The sequence below is a fragment of the Lathamus discolor genome, chromosome 4 (genome assembly GCF_037157495.1).
Source record: "Lathamus discolor isolate bLatDis1 chromosome 4, bLatDis1.hap1, whole genome shotgun sequence".
Taxonomy (NCBI): domain Eukaryota; kingdom Metazoa; phylum Chordata; class Aves; order Psittaciformes; family Psittacidae; genus Lathamus; species Lathamus discolor.
Window position 1 is genome coordinate 58276667 of NC_088887.1, and position 24812 is coordinate 58301478.

General features: G+C 39.2%; 1 protein-coding gene across 6 annotated transcripts in view; it reads left to right on the top strand.

The window, feature by feature from the left end:
* Nucleotides 1–5342: 5342 nt before the first annotated feature.
* The window catches only part of HERC2 (HECT and RLD domain containing E3 ubiquitin protein ligase 2), a 107012-nt gene continuing 87542 nt past the window's right edge, over nucleotides 5343–24812 (top strand). For 4 of the 6 annotated variants that reach the window (XM_065677612.1, XM_065677611.1, XM_065677616.1 and 1 more), the window contains exons 1-4: nucleotides 5347–5425; nucleotides 6095–6211; nucleotides 16564–16678; nucleotides 23677–23814. In XM_065677612.1, coding sequence (XP_065533684.1) covers nucleotides 6140–6211; nucleotides 16564–16678; nucleotides 23677–23814 — 325 coding nt within the window. In that variant the 5' untranslated portion in view covers nucleotides 5347–5425; nucleotides 6095–6139. Of the gene's footprint in view, nucleotides 5426–6094; nucleotides 6212–16563; nucleotides 16679–23676; nucleotides 23815–24812 lie in introns of all 6 variants that reach the window. The other 2 variants (XM_065677614.1, XM_065677615.1) reach the window with 1 other exon arrangement.

Consider the following 24812-nt stretch of genomic DNA (forward strand, 5'->3'; position numbering starts at 1 on the left):
AGATCAGACTGGTTTGGGCTGTAAAGCAAGAGACTCCCTGGAGAGAAACACTGGGGCTAGCCTGGGGGAAGCAAAACAACCTTTCTTTTCTGTAATGGAAGACATAATCTGGAAAGCAAGCTTTTGGGATTGTTTTTCTGGGATACTATAAACTAGCATGGTTCGCATTTTACGAGTAAAATAAAGATATATGAGGACAAATTTCTCAGCTTAATGAAATTGCTCAAAAGTTACTTCTTTCTGAAATGTTACTGAATTAGGATTCACCCTAATTTTAAAAATAATTAACTTTGCAAAATTTAATTAACAATGGATTCTAATAAAAACTGTCACAGGAGAAGAACTTCTTGAAATTTTGGGTCAAGCAATATTTGCACTTAAAATCAGGGTTAAAAAAAAAAAAGCCAGGGAAGGGTTAACCTATTTCTCTTTAATGAAGGAACAATACAGTTTCCAAACCAGAACAGATGTTTCACTGCCCTATAAAGGTAGGAGGGAAATCACCTTGGAAGTGTATAAATGTAATGAATGCAAAAGATATAGGCTGCAACAGAGATATATTAGAGAAGAGGAGAGAAGTAGCAGGGCTGTTACCACTGAAGGTGAGAAAGGATCAGAAAGCCATGCACAGAGATGGAAGATCTGGTTTCATTGTCCTGTGGAGGCATGAGGAAAGAGGGTTTAGTATATTGTTTGCAAGAGGCTTACATTTTTGAGCATGGAAGCTGCTTCCTTTGCCTGATTGTTCTTCATATGTAAATAATATTTATTCACTAATAAAACTGGCTGTCAGAAAGTTCCATTGTGACTATTCATTGTCACTATTGTGACACAGTTTTCCTACAGGGGGAAAATTGTCCTCTTTTCCTCCCTGTAGGAAGCACTGGTGTTATCAATATGTATTGACCAATCTGAACTGACGGCCTTCTTTGCAATTAATATAATAAATAAATACTGGCCCTCATAAGGAACTTTTAATTGTCTAAACCCGAAATTTTGGCAAACAGTTCAGTTCAGAGGGTATTAAAATAATAAAGGCTAATTGTGGAAGTTTCTCACTTTCTTTGAAAAAACCTTCATCACTGAGAAGTAAGCCAGGAAATTCTTTGAGACTTGTTTTGAGCCTAGAGCTGCCTGCATTTTGTACTTTGTGGATAATAATACACAATAATACATAATAAATGCAGTGGGAGAGCTCCACACAAATGGCTCTTGAAAATATCACAAACAAAAAAGGCATTGTCTTGCAGTGAACAGTTAGGCACTGCTCTTACAGAGATGGTTTTGTGTCCCATTCTCATGCATAACAATTCTTGATAATCACTAATGTGAGAAAAAAATGCCCCACATTCCACCACTGTTAGAATGAGAATGGATTCCCTAGAGCTTACACAGTTTAAATAATTATTAATTAGTGAAAATTTCATGCTTATAGCTACAAAGCCTGCAGGTAGGACTAGATACCATTTTTATGTAAACATATATTTGCTTATTTTTGGTCCTTTTCGATTAAAAAAAAGGTTAATTCTCATAATTTGTTTGTTGGCTCTTAAGGTTTTGGATTTTTACTTGAGAATGCAATTGCCTCAATTTTTTGAGACTGACGTTGTCAATACTTATGGGCCCATTGTCACATGTGAATTAAAAAGAAATACGGTGCTGCCCAGATTGTCCAAAGATACTTTTCTTTCTTCTGTATGTTCAGCTTTACATTACTGGGATAGTTTTACTTTATTCAATTAGTGTCTGCTCTTCCCTACCTCCTTAGGCCTGCCTGACAGTGCTACGAATTGGCACTGCATGGAGGTGAGAGAAGAGCAGCATTCATACTACCAACCCTACATTCTTTAGTCTTTCATGGTCTGCACAGATCCCGCATTTACAGCCATCCTTCTTTATCTCTACATCCTGCATCTCTACAGTGCCTCTTTTCTTATTGAAGATGGTATGGCTTCTCTGCCACACTTAAAACAAAAGAGGTCTCCTGCTGAGAGACAAGATGTTTTTAAGTGTGACCCCTTGATTTTATTGTGCCTTTCATTCTGCCTTTCCTTACTTTTTGCTTAATCTAAATAGTGATTTGACCATATGCCTAGAAGCAGATACATGTAAATGAAAGGCTCTGTCTGACCACAGAAGGCAGATTTTTCCACATCCAGCCATTTCTCTGGAGGAAGTAAGAAAGATGTGCAAGGATTTTGGCAGACTTGCAGTGAAAGTAGAGAGATGAAGTTAATTCCAGCTCACTAGAAGTCTGCCCTGCAGCTCCTGAAGATGTCAGGCAGGGCCATCAGATATGCTTAATGATTTTCTTGTGTGTAAAGTAGGTTACTTTAGCAAGCTGGGGCACAAAGGATGATGCCTGGAGAACTGATTCACAGGATCATAGAACTCTGCTTTAAGATGGAAATATGCATTAGAAGAGTGGAGCACAAGACTTGGAGTGGTAACACTCCAACTATTTGGCTTGAATCTGCCTCCTGAAGTCTGACCTGTATATATCATCTTTATTACCTTGGTCAGTCTGAAGTGAAACAAAACGCCATTGTTATTTAAATAACAGCAGAAGAACAGTTACTAGTAGACAACACTGCAAATACTGTGTATGAAGACAAATTTCAGGTTCCAGCATCTTTGAATTTTCTGATTATTTGTAAAATAAAATTATTTTTAATAATATTATCCAAGTATTTATTCATGTTGTCATACCAGGCATACTTTTCTTTCTGGTGGGTACATATTTTTATAAATGAGAATGCCATTTGGCATTGCATCATGCTATCACAGTGCATTTCAAATGCAAACAAAAATTGTTCATCAGAAGTGAAATCTAAATCAGGAAATACAAAATAATCCATAAATTCTTCAGAAGTATTTCTGGCTTTGAATTTCCATGGTTACTGCAACCAAATATGTTTTGAATTTTTTTGAAGTGGGTGCATACCTGCTAATTGGACCAGTGATTCAAGTCTGACAAGTCAGCTAGTTATGCACTCTTCACTTTATTCATATCAAGAGTGCCAGCAACAGGCTACTGACATTTGTTATTTGACAAAAGAAAACTCTCTCAAATAAATGCAGATTGTGTAAAGATGATCTTCTTGGAAGAGCCAAACAAAAAATGGCAGTGAATGTCGCACATGCAAAGTATCTCACTTTGACTTGCAAACCATTTAAACAAGCAGTAGGCACAAACAGCAGACACTGTGGTTTTGACATTTTCCTAATTCCTTCTGCTTTGGGCTCCACAGATTCTGAAGCGGTTTCTACCCCTACTTGGAATATGACAATATGACTATTTTCTTATATTTCCAGTTTACCAGGTAAGAAGACATTAAAGTATTTCTCATCCTAGTGTGCTAATTCTTGCTCAACCATGGAGTAGTCAGAATAGATAGATACAACATGATATGCATGAAAAACTTCCAGTACCTTTGTGTTAAACTTAAGGCTTTTGAGATGTAGGCATTTGGGCAGATTTTTTCCAGGGAAACTATCTTCGGTTTTGAAGGTTTGTATTTTAAAGTTTCTGGAGTAACTTGAGGAGTATTGAGTAGGTATTTATACAAATTTTAAGGCACTTTCAGAAAATTTTTACAGTATTTTACTTAAATTGGCTACTGTATCTTGATCCAAGAAAACTCTGTGGTAAATGACAGGCTAAGTGGTTAGGTCATGGTTGCATTTGTCACTTTGAAAATGAACCCTGAAACACCATGTTTTATTACAGTGGTTCTTAAATAATAACAAATAAATGTTGTGTACCTTTGCCTAAATGCCAGCAAATGGACTCAGTTCTATTAGAATATCATTGACATTCAGTCTGTGGCTTCATGTTAGTCAAAGCCAATTATGGTCCCGGCTGCCAAGCCTTGCTCCTAAAATCCTGTTATTCCTTAGCTGTCAGGCAACTGGAGTGTAAGTATTGTAAAAAACTTTACTTTTGGTTAATTTGAATTCCAGACTGTGGATATATTTCATCACCCCCAAAAAATTTACTCTTACATTTGTGCAAAGTCTTTGTCCTGGGACGGGGCAATCGCAAGCACAAATACAGGCTGGAAGAAGAATGGACTGAAAGTAGCCCTGAGAAGAAGGACTTGGAGGTGTTGCTTGATGAGAAGCTAATCATGAGCCGGCAGTGTGCGCTCGCAGCCCAGAAAGCCAACCGCATCCTGGGCTGCATCAAAAGGAGTGTGACCAGCAGGTCAAAGGAGGTGATCCCGTCCCTCTGCTCTGCTCTTGTGAGACCCCATCTGCAGTACTGTGTTCAGCTCTGGGATTCTCAGCACAAGAGGGAAGTGGACCTGCTCAACCAAGTCCAGTGGAGGCCATGATCAGAGGGCTGAAGCCTCTCTCCTGCCAAGACAGGCTGAAAGAGCTGTGGCTGTTCAGCATGGAGAAGGCTCTGGGGAGACCTTAGAGCAGCTTCCAGTGCCTGAAGGGGGCATACGAGAAATCTGGATTTTTCCCAGGGCATGTAGTAGCACGACAAGGGCGAATGGCGTTAAACTGACAGATTTAGGCACAAGAAATTCTTCACTATGACAGTGGTGGTCAGAGACTGGCACAGGTTGCCCAGAGAAGCTGTGGCGGCCCCATCCCTGGCAGTGTTCAAGGCCAGGCTGGATGGGGCTTTGCGCAAACTGGTCTAGCGGAAGGTGTCCCTGCCCATGGCAGGGGGGCTGGAACTGGATAAGCTTTAAAGTCCCTTCCAACCCAAACAATTCTATTATTTGCCTCAGTGCAGTTTCTCACCTGGGTGCTAACAGCTAGAGGCAACTGGCTCCAGTCTCCAGACATCTCCTGCCATTAGGCAGTTCCTGCTTTCTTCCTCAGCATCATTCTTGTGGGTAATAGCATCATCTCCCCCTTTCCAGCCTCGACTCCTTCAAGCTGTTTCTGCCATTTTCTCCGCGTCTGAGCTGCTCACTATTGACCCTTCTGCTCTGAAATATGTAAATGCCGCTTCTCTTTTTAGAAAAGAACTCGGCAGCATAGTTTGCAGACAGTCCCTAACGGGACTTATAAAAAACAACCACCAAACCCGAGGGTTTTTAACCTCCGCATCCCACCCAACACCACCCCCTCCGCGCCGCTGCCCACCGGCCCGGGCGCTGCCGTGAGGCGCCCCGCAACCCGCGGCGCCGGGACAGGATGTCCCGCCTCCCGCTCCTCTCTTGATTGGCCGAGCGTTTTGATGGCGCATTGGGGGCTGAGTCGCGAATTGGCCGAGTTTCTCGTGTCTCCAGTACCGAGGGGGAGAGGGAGGGACCGGAGAGCGGCTCTGCCGGCGCAGGAGCGGGTGGGGGGGCGGGCGGGCTAGGGAAGGAGGGGCGAGGATTACCCGGCACCGGGCGGGCGGCGGTGGTACAGCGAGGCGAGAAACGAGGAGCTGCCGCCGCCGCGCTGTCGCGGCTGGCCGGTGAGTGCGAGGGAGCTTGGCGGTGGTCGGGGGCGGGCGCGCTTCCCCCCCCTCCCCGGCCCGTGGAGCTGGCCGCAGCAGGGGGCAGGGCGGCCCCCGCGCTGTGTGCAGCGACCCCTGCCTGGCGGGGCCTTCCGCCGCCCGGCGGCCCCCGCCCCGCGTTATCGCCGCGGCCGGGGGCCGTGAGGGGCGGTGACAGCGGAGCGTGAGGGAAGGCGCTCGGGGAGTGCGCCTGGGAGAGAGGGTTACCTGTGGCGAGGGGGAGCCCCCAGGCCCCGGCTACTGCCGGAGAGGAGGGGGTGCGGGTGCCCCTGGTAATCGCTTTATGTTGGCCTGCGGCTTGCGTAATCTGCGATCAATTATTTATTTCATGCACCAATTACGGGTCTGAGGGACAGCGTTAGGCCTCTGATGTAGCTGGGCGCAGCGGAAGGGAGGTTTCCTTCCACGGGTGGTACAGGGAAGGGAAGTGGGGGGGTATTTTGGGGGGTTTTAATAGTGTTAATGTATGTTCCTCTCCCTGTGGGATTTTGCGGGGTGTGATCGAGGGAGGTCCTTATTCACGATACGTTCGTGAAGATCAAGTGCAAGACATCCTAGTCTGAGCAAGAATAACCTTGTGTGGTTTATTTCATGTGCTAGACAGGTATTTTTCTTATCCTGTGGCAGGTTGGGCTGCTCAGCCAGCCTGGAGAGAAGGCTGGAGAAGAAAACATGTCTTCTGAACCTTTTTGTCTGGCTGCTCAAGCAAGGTTTGACTCCAAATGGTTGAAGACAGACTTACAGGTAAGGGGTTATGTAGTTGTGTTGCATTGTGACCTTTCAGGTGCAGATCAAGGATGCTTTTAGTCTAAGTAGCTGACAGAAAACTGCAGCATTGCTGTTGAGATAGGTGTGTAGGGTTTGAGTTGTTTTTTTTTTTTTTTTTTCAGTATGCTGATTTAGAGCTGATATTGCAGAAACACTTATTTTTTGCTGCAAACAGATCTGTTTTGTACGGCCTGTCCCTTCTGCTTAGAAACAAGCTGGACTACATATGTATGTTATCTTTGCAGAGTGTCAGGGCACATAGTTGAATATGTAGCATTACTGCTAGATCTATAAATCCTTCATTTAGGCTGTTGCTAAACTTCTTTACTGCGTATGGGCTAGCAGCTTTAATGCACTAGACAATTGAAACAGAAGATGATGGAAATTAATTTATAAATTGAAGAATTCAGATTAGGTTTTACTATAGTTGTTCATATAATGGGTACAGGCTTCCTTTGCATTTTGTCCTTTTTGAAGGGAGTTAATTTTTTTGTCAAAGATACATGGTGGAAATGGGCCTGATCTTTGAAATGCACTGGTGTTTGGTGAAAGTTTTTGTTTTGTTTTGTTTTTTTTTCTTAGAAGATGGTCTGTTCAGGTGTCAAAGTTGTGTGATACAGGTATGAGCATGCTATTGTGTCTTCCTGATTCAGGTTTGAAAATCAAGTGGAAAGTATAAAGAAGTAGAGAGGTTTGGATCAGATATGTTTGTTTCAGATGAAACGGGTAACTAGAGTTAAGTCCTTGTCTTGTCAGTCTTCCTCCTGCCTCCGGATGTTGCATATAGAAACCTTACTTTGAATAACCTTTCCAAGTTCCTGCTCAAAACTTTGAAATTCTTGTTTGGATGGGCCAGCCAATGCTATTCTTTTGTTACAGATTAATAATAATAAAACATTTAAAAAATTATATCCTGAGTGACTATACTCTGGAGTACATGCTGATAGTCTGAGTGGTTGAGTTCAGCTGTTCTTCTGGTTGGGCAAGGTTTTTTGTCCTCATGCAGTTGTTATTCAGAAGCAGCCTTTCTCCAGTATTTTACATCAAACAAGCTAAATCATAATCAGAAGTAGCAGATACAGACTTAGAGGCTATATTATTTAGTAGGTCTTGTATGTAAATGGTATGAAATGACAGGTAATGCTCTTGGTTTGGCTAGAATAGTTCTATTTTCATCTTTTATTCTTACCAATGTAAAAATTCTGATCCAACATTGGCTATTTTGGCTAATGTGATGAATAAACATAATAGAAACCAAGTTGAAACATAGTAAGAAATACAGGAATATATTTGTGTTTCCTGAAGGCTGGCTTCTAGATTACAAGTATGTTGCTTCACTGATTGTAGAATAGAGAAAAATTTTAGCTTTAAAAGTGGCAATCTTTGTTTGTAGCAGCTGCTGATTATGCATTGCCTATTTTTCTTCCCTTTTATATAGGGTGAAAAATGTGACCATGTGATTTGTAAGATTTTCCCTGTCATCAAAGTGCCTTTTTTCTACATCTCTTTTTCTGTTTATGTAAACTCTTGACAGAAGGCTTTCAGCTGCCATCCAATCTTTAAGGATTATTTTCAGCTGAGTGTGTATAAATGCAGTGAAATATTTATTTTTTATGAGACTGTTGTTTCGTTAATGTGTTGTAATAATTCCTTTTAATAATAAAAATCTTAATTTGTAACAAATTTCTATGAATAAGCTCTAAGTAGGAGTTCTTTATGAGTAATAACAAGCAAGACTCTAATTGCAGGGGTACTCCCTTTGTTTTCTTCCAATCGTGCTGTAGTCAAAATGATGAGATTAATGAAATAAGAGAACAGTAATCATTTGTGATCTGCTGGACGCAAACATCACTTCTGTGGAATCTGAAGAGTAGCCAGGCCTCCTGGGTATAATGTAATTTTCGTATTAGGTTAACTGGTTTTGGTATGACACAGGTCCTTACCACAGAACTCTACTTGGATGTATCTGTTCAGTATTTTAAACAATGTGTATATGAATCTTGAATTACTCTTTTTTAATTTATTAAGTGGCAGATATTTTCTGTCAAGTAAAGGGGTTTTGGGCTCTGGGGAATTTTTCTGTTGGATGATAGACTACTGTAGCTGCTGGTTGACTAGTGTGATCTAGCTACGTGTGAAATTTCTTTGTAGGTATAAATCCTATCTCTTAATCCTTGAGGTTTTATGTGTACTGAATATATTGATTTCCTACAGTGTATGTTTTTACCAGCTAACTGTAGAAGGTCTTTATTGGTGTTCAAGAGACTGTCAACAGGAATTGAAAAGATGAGCATAGTACCTAGGAGAGGTTTAAAGAAAGCCACGCTAATTTGTGTGAATCAAGCTGACTACAAATTAGGATTTGGAATCGGACCCTGAAACTCTTCATAATGCAGCTAGATCCTTAAATTTTCACTATACAGCAGTGCAAGAGTGGGTAGGTAAAAGTCCTTGGAGGACCAGAATTGTACTGGGGAATTCTTACCTTACAAAGATTGATTAGTCTTTAAAACCAACTTTTTGGGTTTTAAATCTTCTTTGTTCTGCACAGTGTAGGGAGTATAGCTAGATTTAAAAGTGAAATGTTTCATTTGATGGGCTAGCAGTTGCCTTTCTGTTTTTGGTCACTGTTGCCAGAGAGTTTGCTCTTTAGAATTGATGGCTGTGGCAGTTATTGTGGATTAAGCCAGTGAAATCTCTCTGAAAATCATGGGATTCTTTTTTGCTGTAGCACAAGACGATGTTACATTAATAATGTAATATACGGTATTATAATACTATGTGCATTAATAAGTCTATAATATAGTGGTATTAGTATAATAAGAAGAGAATGACACGTGGATTTTAGCATGGATTGTGTTTAATCACCTGCATGCGTCACTGTTCCAGCTGGCATCCAGGCCATATTTAAATGTTCTTACTCAGTTTTGAGATGTTGCTGTTGAGAGACAAAGCTAGCGTGATGTAGCGTATTATTATTGTTCTTAAGACAATATCAAAGACACAAGTCTTTTTGTAATAGCAGTCAGCCTCTAGCCTGCAGAATTAACTGATGTGGAATGTTAATGGAACTTTATCGTAACAATATATTTCTTACTTACATAAATTTATCTGAAAGCAATCAAATTATTATAGGAAGCCAGAATGGTTTACAAAGACCCAAGTGGACACTGTAACTATGCCATGTCTTTTTACTAACTCGGTAATTATTAACCTAGTATTGCATGATTTAAGCTGCTAGTATAATTTGTAACTGAGAAGTAATTGCGTTATAAAAAATCTAAATTTCCTGGTGGAGCAAAATTAAGATATATGAAGTTGTCTGAAAAAAACACAAACTGTTATAGCTGCTGAAAAATTAGGGTAATTGAGCTCAGTATGAAGTAACATCAGTAGTACAACATGTAATGTGTATAACATCTCCCATTAATAAAATAATCCTATGAAGTTATGAAACAGGTGAATTTTAGTGCAGGCCACTTTTTCACAGGTCATGTTTAATGTAGTTGTTAGAAAGGTTAGTGTATCACTTAAATTTCTAGGTTTTTTTTTATGTTTGAATTAACATATTTAAAAACACCTACCTATTTATGTCTATTACTGGTAGAAACCACATTTATAGCAAAAGCTTTTGTGTAATGGGAGGTTGTGTTTTAATGGCTGCTTCTGAGGAAGACATCCTTTTTTTTTAAAAAAAGGAAAGCATGAAGAATATACAGATTCTTCAGGAAGGGAAGATTAAAAGTGTTTATTTAAACCTAGATACCCACTTTGCTGAGTCAAACTGTGCTTAAAATAATTCCAATTCAGTAGATGTACTGTCCTACTAATTTAGAACCTTATGCAGAGAATTTTAATCAGCAACGTCTGAATAACAAAAACCGAGAATTGCTGTCAGTTAATGGAATGCATGTGTGCATTCAAATGGTGTTTAATTAGTTTGCCTATTCTAGATCCTGCAGGGAGCTGTGTTGTGCTTAATAGCAGGGGTTAGAGTGAAAAACTTTCATTTTCCTGTAGTGTGGAAAAAAAACTTCAGGCAACAGTCAAGGTGCCTGCAAGAGGAATATGATGCATTTTCTTCAGTTTTAATTGAGTTCATGGTTGGCAGGCTATTTCTGTCATTTTTTTTTTTTTTTTTTTGTCACAGAGATGACGGTAAGCTTTTTAAAATGAAACACCCACCTGTAGGAGTTGCATTGGTCTGAAATCTTTTTACCTTCCATTCAAAGTTACATTTGGCATTTTAATTTTAATGGAAATTCCACTCTTCTGGCATCTAGATCACTGTCTTTGCTTTTAAGAAGATAATGTAAATAAATGCTGTCTTGCCTGTTAGAAGAAGTTAGTGAAAGTTGCTTTCTCTGTTTCGTTGATTTCCTGTTGATTTTCTTCTCAGTTTAGGCTTTCTGATAAAAAATTGAAGGGCTTATGTGGAAGTTCTTATAGCAAACTGCAAATGAGAATTCCTACGATTCTAAAGGAAGTGAAGTTTGCAATAGAGATATTTTTCAATTATTTAAAAAGCAAAGTAATGCTGTTCCTCCAAAATAGTGATTTCCAGAAGGAGGTGTGAGGACCATATGTGGAGTAATAGGTTAGAGAAATTAAATTATGCAAATATTTTGGCTCAGACAGAATTACTGTTCTGCAAATGGAGAAAGAGAATTTCTCTTCTAAGTTTGATGGAATTGCATTGTTTTTCTTTGTGTATGACCATTAACTGTTAGTAGACTTTGGAAGCAAGTGGAAGACCTGTAGGCTGTTATTATAGAGACCTTGGTAGCTTAACCTCAAATTCTTTGAAGTAATGTGGGGCTGCTGAACTTTTCTGCCTTTGCTGTCAGAGTTTTAGAGCAATATGTTTAGATCTAATGATGTTTTACTGTGCTTCGCCTAGGTGCGATAAGCAGCTGTGGTTTCAGGGCATGTTTCAGCGGGGAAGGAAGGAAGCTAGGACAAAATGCTGAAGAAGACAATGAAAAAGGAAACACAAGCTGAATGGATTCAAAAAAGCAAAACCAACAGGGACTTGGGAAAAGACTGTTCTGTGATTTTTCTTCACCATTACTGTCTGATTATTATTTTTTTTTTTAATCTATTTGTAAAGAAAAATCTTTTCACATTGTCTTAAATACAGCTAGTGTCTAATGTAGAAGTAACCAAATGGAAGAACAGATATTCTCTTCCCCACCCCCCCAGCAATTTTGAGGTGAAGATTATTTTAAGTAGCTTGTATATCAAATCCATATTGACATTTTATGGTTATGAAGTCACTTTCTTGAACTTCCAGTGCAGTTATATAATCAGGAATTCTGCCTGGTCAGTCCTTGTCCTTTTGTGTTATCTCCTTTTCTTGGCTTCGTTTTTCTTGAGCTTAAGTTAACTTTTATGGAGTCTTCTCTGCTTTCTGCAGAAAAGTGTATGAACAAAATCTCAGCTGCTGATTATTCTTAAAATAGTTTATTAAAAGCAAAATTGTAGTGCTGCTTTTAGAATTCTCAGAAACTTGATTGGTTATGGTTGCAGGATTTACTTTTCTTCACATGTAAGGAAATGTTAATGCCAATGTCTTATTCTCTAAATTTGATGGGGATGGATGGGAATTTCACTGCAAGCCCTTTTGGAAGATGGCAGTAGGATATGCCAGCAACCAGACTAGGTATCCTTTTGACTTAAATGTTGTACCAGACAGAAAAAATTACAGTTTAACTGCAGAGATCAAATTAGCAAAAGATTACATTGGGGGCAGCCCAGTTTACAATACAGTATAAGTCTGCTTAGATCCTTGCTTTTTTGGCTTGGGAGAAGTAAGCAGGGCTGAGGTCTATGTGGGAAGTATGAATGTGGTGGGGTACATGCCTTACAAGCACAGAGATCTAGATGTCATCTGGGGGTGAGAACGTGTAATGGTGGGTGACTATTGGGGTTTGTGAAGGTGAGGTGCGTCGGAGATGAGGGTATGTGGCTGTGGTCTTATCTGAGAGGAGGTCGGGAGACATCATGGGAAGAGCAAGGGAGATTTTGGGCATGGAGAATGACGCTTGATTTGGTGGAACCTGAACACAGGTCAAGTTTATAAGGTGGTGAGTAGTGCTGATGGAGCATAGAGCTGCTGTTGTCTCAGTCTCGGGAAGGCAGCGTATAGGTTGTGAGACTGGGAGGGACTTGAATCCTTGTGGGTTTTTACAGAGTGTACATCTCTGGCATTGCTGCCAGTTTCAAAAATTCAATGAAAACTCAATTATTCTTAATTTGTTAACTTACTGAGTTTGCCAAGTTCATCTCTTTAAACATTCACAAATGAAATTACTAAGTTATTAGGGGAAAGGATGTCCATATAAATCAGGCAATCTAATGGGAGAGTGCTAGACTTCACAAAGTACAGGTAGGTGCTCTTGTACTTGCAACCCCAGTATGTCAGAAATAATGAAGACACAAAATGTGTTTTTCTTCTCTTGCACTGCACCATCAACTGCCTTCTGAACTTTCTTCAAAGAACTGAGTGGAAGAAGAGTCACATTTTTTTTGAAAATAGAAACCAGAGAGATGTTTTCCAAATTTGTTCTGAGCAAAGTTCAGTCTTCTGTTGCAGCCCTTGGATGTGTTGACAGACTCTGCAAATGACTGAATGCAGGAAGAGTTGGTGGTAGCAAAAGAAGGAAGTAATATGTGCTTATGCTGCCTAAGATAGTCTTAAAACACTGTAGAAAGTAAGAAAAGCATGATTGTATAGTCAAAGCAGATATTTGACTTTTCTGCTGTACAGTTATCTTCAGCTGCTGGTTTTACAGAATGACAAATGGCTGAGGTCAGAAGATATCTCTGAAAGTCATCTGGTTTAACTGCCCTGCTCAAGCAGATTCACTTAGAGACAGTTGCCCAGGACTGTGTCAGAATGACTTTTTAATATTTTTGAAAGTGAAGACTCCACAGCCTCCCTGGGCAGCCTGTGCCACAGCACTGGCACCCTCACAGTGAGAAAGTGTTTCCTGATGTTCAGAGGGAACTTTTTGTGTTTCAGCTTATGCCCATTGCCTATGATGTTGCCACTGGGCACCACTAAAAAAAGCCTGGCTCCATCTTTTTTATACCCTTCCTTTTGATATTTATATACAGTGATGAGTTCCCCCCCAAGCCTTCTCTTCTCTGGGCTAAACAGTCCCAGCTCTCTCAGCCTTTCCTCATAGGAGAGATGCTCCAGTCCCTTAAAGATCTTTCTGGTCCTTTGTTGCACTCTCTCCAGTATGCCTATGTCTCACTCATACAGGGGAGCCCAGAACTGGACCCAGTACTCCAGGTGTGGCCTCACTAAAGGTGAGTAGAGGGGAAGGATCACTTCCCTCAGCCTGCTGGCAACATTTCTTCTAATGCAGCCTGAGAACCCATTAACCTTCTTCATGCCAAGGGCACATTGGTGGCTCATGTTCAACTTGGTGCCCACTAGGACTCCCAAGGCGTTTACAGCAAAGCTGCTTTCCAGCTGGGTTACCCTCAGCACTTGTTTTGCTGCCTGAGGTTATTCTCCCCATGTGCAGGATTGTTCAACTTCTCCTTGTTGAACTTCATGAGGTTCCTGTCACCCCATTTCTCTAGGCTGTCAAGATCCCTCTGGATGGCAGCATGACTCTGGTATATCAACAATTCCTCCCTGTTTCTGTTGGTTAAGTGAAATATTTTCCTCTAGGGAGTTGTGAAGCTTCTATTATGGTTATAGAATTTTTGGATCATGAAAATTAAATTGCTGGAATAATTTATCATTTAAAACCTCAGACTTTTCTTTCACTTGAGTATGGTAGTGGTGATTCACTGTTTAATATGTCTGCTCAATGTAAAGTAGGTTAATAGTGAACTTGTTACAGTTAGAATCGAGTTGCACACAGTTATGACGGGAGTTGGTTGTAAATACTGTTTCTTAATTGTCCTTTCAGTGGGTTGCTTTGATTATTGCTACAAAAAAGCCCAGTTTCTTTACTTTCAACATGTCTCCTGTTGTCCCTCCACATCGCATATACTACTGTCAAAATGTTAACTGCAACATGAAGAAAAGCAAAATTGTTTATCTGGAGGCTCCTCATGCTGTAAGCTTCTACATGAGGTATCTGGAGAAGGAGGAGGAACTCCCTCTAACCTATGATCTTGGTGGTTGCTCTATCTTTATGCAACATACCAAGAAAATTACTTTGATAAGAATTTGAACACAAACCCAAGGCAGAAAGAAATTTGTTTACTTTTTCAGTTCTTAGCTGTTTGAAAGACTTGAGTAAACTTTGTGCTGTGTGAAAGGATTCGAGGTTAAAACCAAGAATATAATTGTTGATTCTGCTTTACAGCAATGCTTACAAAAGTACTAAGTTTTCTGAAATAAACATTGTTGCATTATGAAGAACCTTGAACTCATAGCCTGCAGGCCTTGAGATTGTAAACTTAAAGGCTGTGACAATAATTTTCAATACAAATGTGATCTGAGAATGTAAAATAAAATGTTTGAAAAGATTGTTTATCGGACAAATATCTTAATTATATGAAAACTATAATTATGCAACCCATCTGGAAGATTGCCTCCCTCACTCTTTTTCAAGCTTGTATTTTAGCATATGTTAGCATTCAACAGGTGAATGTTTTAAAAAAAGATAATAATGTATCACATATGAGCCCAACATGGTGGAACAGTTGTGTTTAGCTACATTTGTAAGAAAAAAAATCGTGAAAAATAAATTCCTTGGTCACAGTGTAATTCTGGTGCTGCACAATTGAGAAACCACAGATAAGCTGAATAATTCCTACCTTGCACTGTCTTTCTTTTTCCTTTTATCTCCCCAAGATTGGGAAATAGCAAGTGACAAGTACCTACAATGTGTTAGCTCATATTTTATGCTGAAAGAAAACAATTAAAATCACTAATATGTTTCAGAGTAAATTTCTGAAGTATGCAATGTGAAGTCAAACTATGATAATTTAGTGTGCTACAGTGATGTCAAAACGGGCGACTTGTCTGTAATTCCTCCTGTTAACTGAGATTAGCTAGATCAGCAAAGGACTCCTAGTGATTGTGACTCTTAAAACCAGTAACCCTTAATCATTAAATATCCTTAGGAAATAGATCAAAATAAAGTATAAGCGGACTTCTGCATATAATGATAAATATCTTACAGCAGTTGTGCAAGTAGTATCTTTGTATTAACCTTCAGTTAAAACACTTCGTTTTTGAATGCTAGTTGCATAACACAAAGATGCTTTTGAATGAGCCTTCAGCAGGTTTTTGTTTTGTTTTGTTGTTTTTGGTTTTTTTTTTTTTTTAATGTCTCCATTGCACCACTTTGGTATGCTAAAGGTGTTCTGTTTTTCAGTTTCATGTGTTCCCCTCCTTCCTTATGTGATATGGTTGAAAATTACAGCATGATTATTATGGAATTTGCTTGGGATGTCAATACTTGTTTTACAGCATTTTGTAAAGTGGAGAACAGTATCAGTAGAAGACAAGTTATCTTGGTTGTTAGGATCCTTCAAGGGAGATAAAAATTCATAAGTCATTAAGAGAAGTCATGTTGCAGCCTGTGGTTTCATGAGCCATTCCTGCCATTTGTTCTGTTGCGAGTGTTTGCCCTGTTGCACGCATAGTGTATTGGGAAGTGACTGGGGTGGGGGTGGCCCCTTTCTCTTCTCCCAGGTTTTAGTCTTGATCGGTTGCATTGTCTGGTCCTGCATGCAATAGGAGGTGTTATAGCTGCTGGAAGGAAGAGGCTGGGAGAGATACTTTGCACAGCTGAACCAGCTTGAACTGATGAAAATGTTCATGAATCTGTGCCTTGATGTCATAAGTTCTGGTTGAGTGCCCAGCTTTACAGTTGCTGGTTGGGAGAGGGGACTGTATTGACTTTCTTCACACTTCCTTATATAAAGTTTTGTGACTTTATATAGCTTGACTTTGGATATCTTTTCTTGAAGGGATAAAGGGGGACACTGCCCCATGCACCTGACCATTGCATGTCATCTTGAATAATGTGGATAAAATCCATGCTTTTGATGAGAGATTTTCACTGAGAGAAAGTTCTTCTTGTTGTATTTCTAAACCTGTCTGAACCTATCTAAAAGTTACTGTTTTGTGCTTTTAGTCTGAAAATAGCATAGCTAGAGAATTGGACATCCTGAAGATTATTTACAGTTGCTATCATACACACACACAATATATTATATGAGTGAGGTGGTACGTGTGTTTTCTTTTTCTGGGTCCAAATGTAAAATCTGATGTGTTTTAAATGTTAGCTTGAGTTGGCTTGAAATAAAATTATTGTGTGTAACTATACGTAATGTATTATTTTTAACAGCTCGCTTTTACACGAGATGGACTATGTGGCTTGTGGAATGAAATGGTAAAAGATGGGGAGATTGTATATCCTGGAACAGAGTTAACACAAAGTGGCGAACTACCTCCAAGAAAAGGTATGGAATTTAAAATTATTTTTTCTTTGTTCTTTGGGTTTTTTTGTTTCTTTTTTTTTGTTTTTTTCATTGTAATGATGAAAATGGAATTCACATTTCATGCTGTCACAAAACATTGGTGTATTGTCACCTATCTATACAATTTGCAGGTGTTTGTGTCTTGATTAAATACAATTGAAACTGGTTTCTTGAAAGTGTACAGAAAAGTAATGTCTGAGCCTTCAAATGAAGGCTTAAATTTGTTCCAGCCTTTTGAAATTAAACTTCATAACTAGGCATGTTGAGAGAGGCTTGGCAGTCTCCTTTTGTTTGTTACGGTTGGTGTGTATACAGCTGAAGCCTTTGTTTAAAGGAAGTGGACTGAGGAATGGGGTAGAGTAGATACTGCTATTTCTAATTTTGTTTACCGTCTTCATAAAGTAAAAAAAACCTAAAAGGTCAGCTGTCCACAGTCTGAGAGTGTAGTAGGGTTTATTTGGGTTTCTACTTTTTTTTTTTTTATTGTTCTTGAGGGCAGCTCAAACGCTACCAATCCTGCAAATGTGAGATTAATGCATCTGTTCAGAGAGGTTGCTTTGATGAAGGTGGATTTTGTTTCATGATGGGCTATGCCAAAATGAAACAATTCTGCTCTTGCATTTTTTCTTTCTTGCTATTGTGGTGCTTTTTTGACTCCTTATTGAACAGGGAGTTAAACTGGTCAAAAAAGGGAAAGGTTTGTTTCCTAACCTGGCTGAAGTGGGTTCACCAAATGGTCAGATAAGTTTTGTCAATAATTTATGTGGCCCCCAAGTAAATTAGGCTCTGTCTGGGAGAAAAGTAGAAACACTGCCTTTAGCAGTGAACTATTATTTCAGCTTCTGTTACTTCCTGAACTTTACTGCTGGATAGGCATGATATTTCAAACCAGTAATGCTCAGTTCCTTGTGGAGAGAATTTTTTTGTACCTGTGGTTAGTCTTCCTTAAAATCTGGGGTGGAAGGAAAGTCTTTTTGACTAGAGGAAGTTACTTCTACAGGGAAGAAGCTATAATAAATAGTTTGAGAGGAAAGTGAATTATATGTTATTTTTATGAAGAGTATAAACTTTGTAGGTTATGAGTGGCTGCATGCTGCAGTAAGAACAAGGATTATGCTTCTGTTTTGGAGTTAAACTTTTTTGTTTTGTCCTGCTGCTGCTGGTCCTTTTGAATATTGTTGCTGACACAGAACAAAAATATTGCTGATCTTATCAGAAAGGCTACTTCAATACCTACTCATGAAGTGAGTGGAGGTAGTGTAATATTTTTTTTTTCTTACGGTTAGCTAGCTTTATGGATCTTGCTAGAAGGCGTCATACACTTGATGTAATGAAGGGAAGGGTTATCCCCTAAATGAAGTGTGCAAAATGCTTTCCCATTCACTGACAGCTCATGAGAAAGGTGTTACGATGGTTATGGTGTAATGACCATGAGAAAGGTGTTGTGATGGTCATGGTGTAATGATTCAACACACTCTGCAAAAAGATAACAAACATCTGTAATAATATTTTGCTTTACAAAGGAAATTGCTGCAGTTTCCTTTGTGGTTTTTTTTTTTTTTTATGTCAGATACTTACGCATTGTATTTAGAGTTGTAGCTGTGCTGGTATTTGACAGAGAACTTTTCTTCTAATATCTTTGTAGCTAAGTAGCCACAGATAACTGGGATTTTTGTTAGTTATGGTGCCATAGTGCTGTCAGATACTCTGGAAGTCAGTCATCTGTGACTTCACATTCATCCACACTTGGGACTGAATAATGATGTGAACTTTTTGTTTTTAAATGCTGAATGTATGTTTGTACACATGACTTCCAAGGATCAAAAAGGTATAAAGTGTAAAAGCCTGTAGGGTGCTGCTGCTTTTCTGTAGAAATAAAGCATCAGTGGTACAAGCTGTGATGAGGCTTTCAAAAGCTTTCTGATGTCCGTGGTGGTGGTTGGTTGTTGTGTGTGTGTGTACTGTATTTGTGTAAATATTAAACTTTTTTTGTTTTTGTTGAAGGAAGACTGCTACTTACTGTTTCCAGTACTGTACTGTGGTGTATTGACCTTAGCCAGGTGCCTACCCAGCTTCTCACTCGCAGTCCCTCCTCAGCAGAAAAAAGGGAGAAAATGAAATGGTAAAGCTTGTGCATCAAGATAAAGCCAGGGACATCGCTTACTAGTCACTGTCATGGTCAAAATGGACTTGACTTGTGGCTATTTTTGGTCAATGTTGATTAGGTAGTGGATTTGATTTAGATGGGCAGTAGTGAATCATGGAACCAGAAAAATTGGTGGTGAGTTTGCACATCTGAATATGCAGCTCAAATTGAGTTTCAGGAAATTAAAATCTAGAGTATTTCAGTTTGCTTTGGTGGTAGTTACTTTTTTCATAAATGATCTACAAATGTAATTCAAGAAGAGAGGGAAAAGTACATGTAAGGAAATGTATATAAACTACAGTGCTCTTATATCAAAAGCAGTATGTTTTAATCTCAACATTCAGATTTTGCTGCTAAATTGATTAATTTGGAGATAAATAAGAGAGGTTGCTGTAAGTAGTCCTTTTTATTCAGTCTGTTTTCAGAAGTTTTAACTTATGTCCGTCTATCGTGACTGCTTTTCTTCAGTAGTGCTCTAGCTCTCTGTTGGTACTGACTGCGCTGCTCACAAGAGGTACTTCATTCTTTCACTGGATATCAGCAGTGGCAATAGGCTGGAAGAACATGCTATTGATAGAGAAAAATGTTCCTTTTCTCTCTATGAAAAATAAGCAAATACCGTATTTTTTTTGTTGCCTGTTAGCAAGAATGTTTGGTTAGGAGTAACCTCTTTGTTTGTGGCACTTGCAGAAAAACATGTTGATAAATGCGTTCAGCAGAACGTGTTTGCGTGTTTCCAAGTGTCAGCTGAGGACATAGCTGTGACAGTAGTGATGTCCAAATACAGGTGCACTTGCAGCATGGCGTATGATTAAAAGATAATCAGGCTGCTTTCAGGATGTTTGGATGAAATTATTGTCTTGTACGCTGGAAGCTATGTACTGAAAATAGTAAAGTATTAAATACTGTTATTCTTACTGTATTTTTAAGTTACTGAACCATTACTGTAAACAGAAAATCATCAGCTTCATGCCTCTGTCCTGCCTTTGGTAAACACTTCGGGCTTCCTCTGCTGTTCACCGTTTCCTGAAAGCTCAACCTTTGTCAGCCTAGTGCTGTTGAATCCACAAACCTCGTTCCATGTTGCACCTGAAGGTAACAAAGTCCAAATGCCACAAGCAATTCCAGAGAGGCTGAAGAAACTAAATGTTTATGATAAGAGTAACAGTAACAGTATGTGAGAATTGGTTATGTTGGTTACTGTTCAGAGCAGGTATGTATCAAACTGTTGTAGCAAGCAGGCATATAGGCAAAGCTCTGCTTTGAGCCTCCTTTTTCCTGCCAGAGAGAACTTGTTAGAAGTGAGAAGTGCGTCTTTCAGCTCCCTCTTTTCTGCTTCCCCAACCCATGAATATTGGCTATATCCAGTGGCTCAAGCATTCAGTACTCAGCTGTGGGTTATCCAACTCTGTGTAGGACAGAGAGGAGTCCTAGTTCTACCCCCTTGGACAGTTTAACTTCATAAGTGTGAAATGTTGTATTGCATATTCAACAGATAATTTAAAGAATGCATTTTAAAATACAGTATACCAAGGAAGAAAAAGAAACTTTATTTCCGATTAGTGTTAGGAAATTAGAATCTTCTGTCATCTGGACTTCTACACCTGGAAGCCATGTATGAATGTGGCTTGCAAATGGTTAGGCATGCATCCTTCCTTCAGAAATAACTGTCAGTTGAAATTTGTATATGTGCGTATATATGTTATATATATGTATATAATATATATTTCTGATATGTATATATAAAAGCAAAGTTCTCTGACAGAAAACAGATTATTGTTTTGTACTGCAGCTGAAATACTTCCGGGATCTGCAGCTACCAAATACTATTTGGGAGTGGTTGTAAAATACAGCCCTTGCCAAAAGCAGACACTGTGTAACTTTTTGCCTTGTGCATGGCAACATTTATTGGGAAACTGTTGCAGGCTTTTTCTTTCTACTGAGGGATTCCTAGCTTTATCAGTTCATTGGCATATAAAAACAGCACAAGATATTACTGTAGCAGGTGCGGGAGGCAACTATGCGGTGTCAGTTACTTTTTAAATTGAATATGAAATATAAGTTCCACCTTCAGTTGCTTCCTTTTTATCCTCTGTTTATACTGGATTAGGCTATTGCTGTGCAAGATAGAGCACAGGTGGTGAGCTGTTGTGCTTTGGTTTGGGAGCTAACTTCTAACTGAGAATGGTTACTTTAGTTGCTCTGTTTTGCCTGGCTAAGCATACCTACCTCAGCTCCGAGGTTTAAGGTTCTAAGCCAAAGCATAGTTAAAGAAAGTTCTTTAAGGGAAATGTTATGTGGTTATTTTTCCCCACCCCAACATTCAGGCTTCAGCCTAAGAAAAATGAATTTAAAACAGGTTGGCACACTGTAGCATGTTCTTATGTGCATTGTTTTGAAAACTGTCTTATTGCTAGGTATTTTGGCCTGTGCTGGTTTCACTCAAGATGTCTTCCTCCCTGCCTGTCTTTCAGAAAAATCTTTGGACTTCCCTTTTTAAAAATCCCTTTCATTAAGTGTAACTGAGCTTCCACAATTATGATGCCTGTGTTGCTGCTTTCAATCTAGAGAGATACCGACTTTGTCCCTTACAGAGCAAGTGTTTGGCTTTTTGCAAGTATAGTGAAAAGTCTTTGTGGAACAATTTGACATGGGTTTTTAATGTGTTTTTTTTCACATCAGCCCCTTCTTGCTTTTTCTCTCATTGCTTCTGTTTTCTGTTCATATAGACCATGAAGAAAAGAAAATCCTTGTGGATTTGCATGACAAGGCTGTTTTTATGCAATACACAGCTTAAGTTCCCAACTGGATTGTGACCTTCTTTACTAGCCATGAGGAGTTGGTCAGAATTATTTAGTTTGTAGCCCTTTGTTATCCTTTGCTGAGGATCCGTTAAAAATGTAACAGGCTCTCTTACAGCTGCCTGTGAAATGTGGTGTCTTGACACAACACCCTTCACCCACTAAGTAAAATCCCAGACCCTGCGGAGTGTGTCTCTAGATGTGTGGGTGAGTGGAGAAACAGTGAGATTACTGTGAGAATATTCTGAACTACTGAGGCTAAAAAGGGTCCTTAGTCACTGATTTAACTCTATAATGGAGTCTGTGCCTTTAATATTATTTGCTTGCGGCTTGGAATAGAAACAGCTAGATTCAGTCACACTTTGTGGATGTGTTATCATACTGGTGACTGCTGTACTACTGGCTGTTACTTGGCATTTGAGAGAAATGGTTATACTCTCTCTGTGGTTGCCATGTACAAGTGACTTTGCTATCCCTTCTGTAACTCACAGTCTTAGCTGCAGCATGCATGCTGCAGTTATGTCTCCTTTTTTACCCTATTCTCCTTCAGTCTTCATCTGCCACCTCCTGAGCAGTAGTGTGTGTTATAGGTTAGGAAACATTGGCTTTAATTTAAAACTTGTAAAGTTAAGGCACGTTAAAAAGGCTTATTTTGGGAGGTGCTATTGTCTACAGTCTGACGAATTTTTAACAAAGAGGCAATCACTGATCCAGTTACAACCGGATTAGACAGTCATTTTTTTTTTTTTTTTCCAGGCCAGATGGAAAGAATAGTTTAATGTTTTTGTACATTGTTGTATTTGTTTGTTTTGAGGCAATAAGAGCCTTTTGATCTCCAAGTGGGGTCATGGTGAGTCATATGTGCTGGGTCTGGCAACAGCTGTAAACCTCTTATTATTGTCTTCTGAAATGTGCTGATACAAGTGCCTGTGTTTTGGGTGGGTGGGGTGGGACAGGAAAAAAAGACAAAATTCTAATGCTCATTGTCTTCTTGTGGCTGGGAAATTTTGTGTGTGTGTGTCCATGTGTGTGTGTCCATGTGTGTGTGTCCATGTGTGTGTGTCCATGTGTGTGTGTCCGTGTGTGTGTGTGTAGGTATCTGTAGACTAGACTTGCAGATAGGAATAGAGTACCAGTCATTTTTAAAAGCCTGTTGGAAATGGAACTGAACTCTTCATGGGCAAGTTGCAAATGAGAAATTTTTGGGGATATTTTTAGAAAAGAGGATCAAGGTGAGGAATGGAGTTTTCACATTGGCCCTTAATCACAAGGCAGTCTTGTGCATTGAACTGATGGGAGGAATGGATATGGAGATCCATATCCCAGTATGAATAAGGAGAGACTTCCAGCTGTGTAGTTCTACTATGTTTAGAAAATTGGGACTTTCATGCAGCCCTTGATTACAGAGATAAGTGACTGTGTGTTCTCTCTGTTTATGATAGTAATCTCAAAAATGTTGAAATGCTCTTTGGTTGGTTGGGTAGAAAATGATGGTATTATTTTCTTTACTTGCTGGTAATGACTAAGATGTTAGATAATGTTACAGATGTTGAAATACGACTGCATAAAATTAGTGTAAATATCAATATATAGCTCCTTGTTTTTGAAATTAAGGCAGTTGCCATCTTTTTCTGTGTTGGAATATGAAAACAAATAAAGTACAGAAATGCAGATAAGTTGGTAGCAAAATCTTACTTAAAGTGCATCCTTTGTGACACTGAGTATTGCAAATCCTTTGCAAGTCTTCCATGATGATATTGATATTAAATGTTCATCCTCCCTTGGAGGTTACAGCGGTGATTTCTGGATTATAGGGTCACTGCCTTATGAAATGTAACATGAGGCCTAGCACCTTTGACAGTTAACATGGTAAAATACTACTTCTCCACACCCTGTACTCTTGATGATAGACAATATTGCTGTAAACTTGTGGGCCGGGCATTTCACCTGTACCTTTCTAACTTACAACTAAATTCAAGGAGAAACTAGCTTAACTGGTCTCTTTTTTTTTTTTTTTTTTTTCTTCTCTTTAGATGATAGTACTGAATGCCAAACTGCATCAAAGAAAGAAGAGCAAAACGACAAAGAAAAGAAAGATGAAGAAGAAGCTCCACTGCCCACCTACAGGGCCAAATCAATTGTTGAGAGTTGGGTTTGGGGCAAACAACCAGGTATTGCAGTTGTTTCAGTTATTCTCACTGAAGCACTATGTATTCTATATATATCACTACTTTTGTATCATCAAGAAGTAACTGGGTCACATATACTTGCTGACAGATGCATCTGTTAGTGGAGTAAGTTGGATAAGTAGTTAACTGTGATTGAAGTTAAACATTTACTGTAATTACTTTCAGATTTCATTAGGCTTATGACTTGAGTCAATTTCTACCTTTCATGCTGCTTGAAGGAATGATACACTGATTTGGAACAAATGCAGTCATATGGTGAAATGTTATGATGTCTTCAGAATATTTCTTTTCAGTTGCTGAGACTAAAAAGAAATTGCTTAGTTTCTGAAGCCTGAATTTTCTGCAGGTAATAAAGGTTTAATAGGTGATAGATCTTTTTGATTTCGTGGTTTGATTTTTGATTTCATTTTGAATGAATCGTGGGAGGAAGGTTAAAATGGTTAGTTCAATTAACTGTCTGTCCTGACCTTTGCTGACAGTAGTATCATGTGTGATAGCAGTGGAAAAATGGTTTGTGTTCATGTATTCATATCTATAAAATACTGATTTTGATACTGAAGCCAGTTGAAGTTCATGACTGTTTATTACTTCAGAGCAGCAATTAATTGTCTGCCATTGTCTGTGTTAGAAATAGCAGAGAAGCTTCACTTCACTGGTTTGTTTTACAGTTCTGGTGCATGACATTGCTCGATTCAGATGTTGGCATGTGCAATCTTTGGAGACATCTGTTGTGCCCCTTGTCCTTTCTCTTCACCCAGAACCTCTTGAAGATCCTTAGAAAAAGTATTGTCTCTTCAGTGCCAGAATCTGCATCTGTGTAGCCCCTTTTGCTAGGGAAGCTGTTTGTATCTGTTGAGCTGTAGGTCAGCTGCTAGTCTTCTGTCCTCTGCTCTGTTCCAGCCAGCTTGCTTCCTTTTCTTAAGGACAGGAGGACAGATGGGCTTGCTGTCACTCTAGACAGAGTTTTGCAGTGTAGGAGG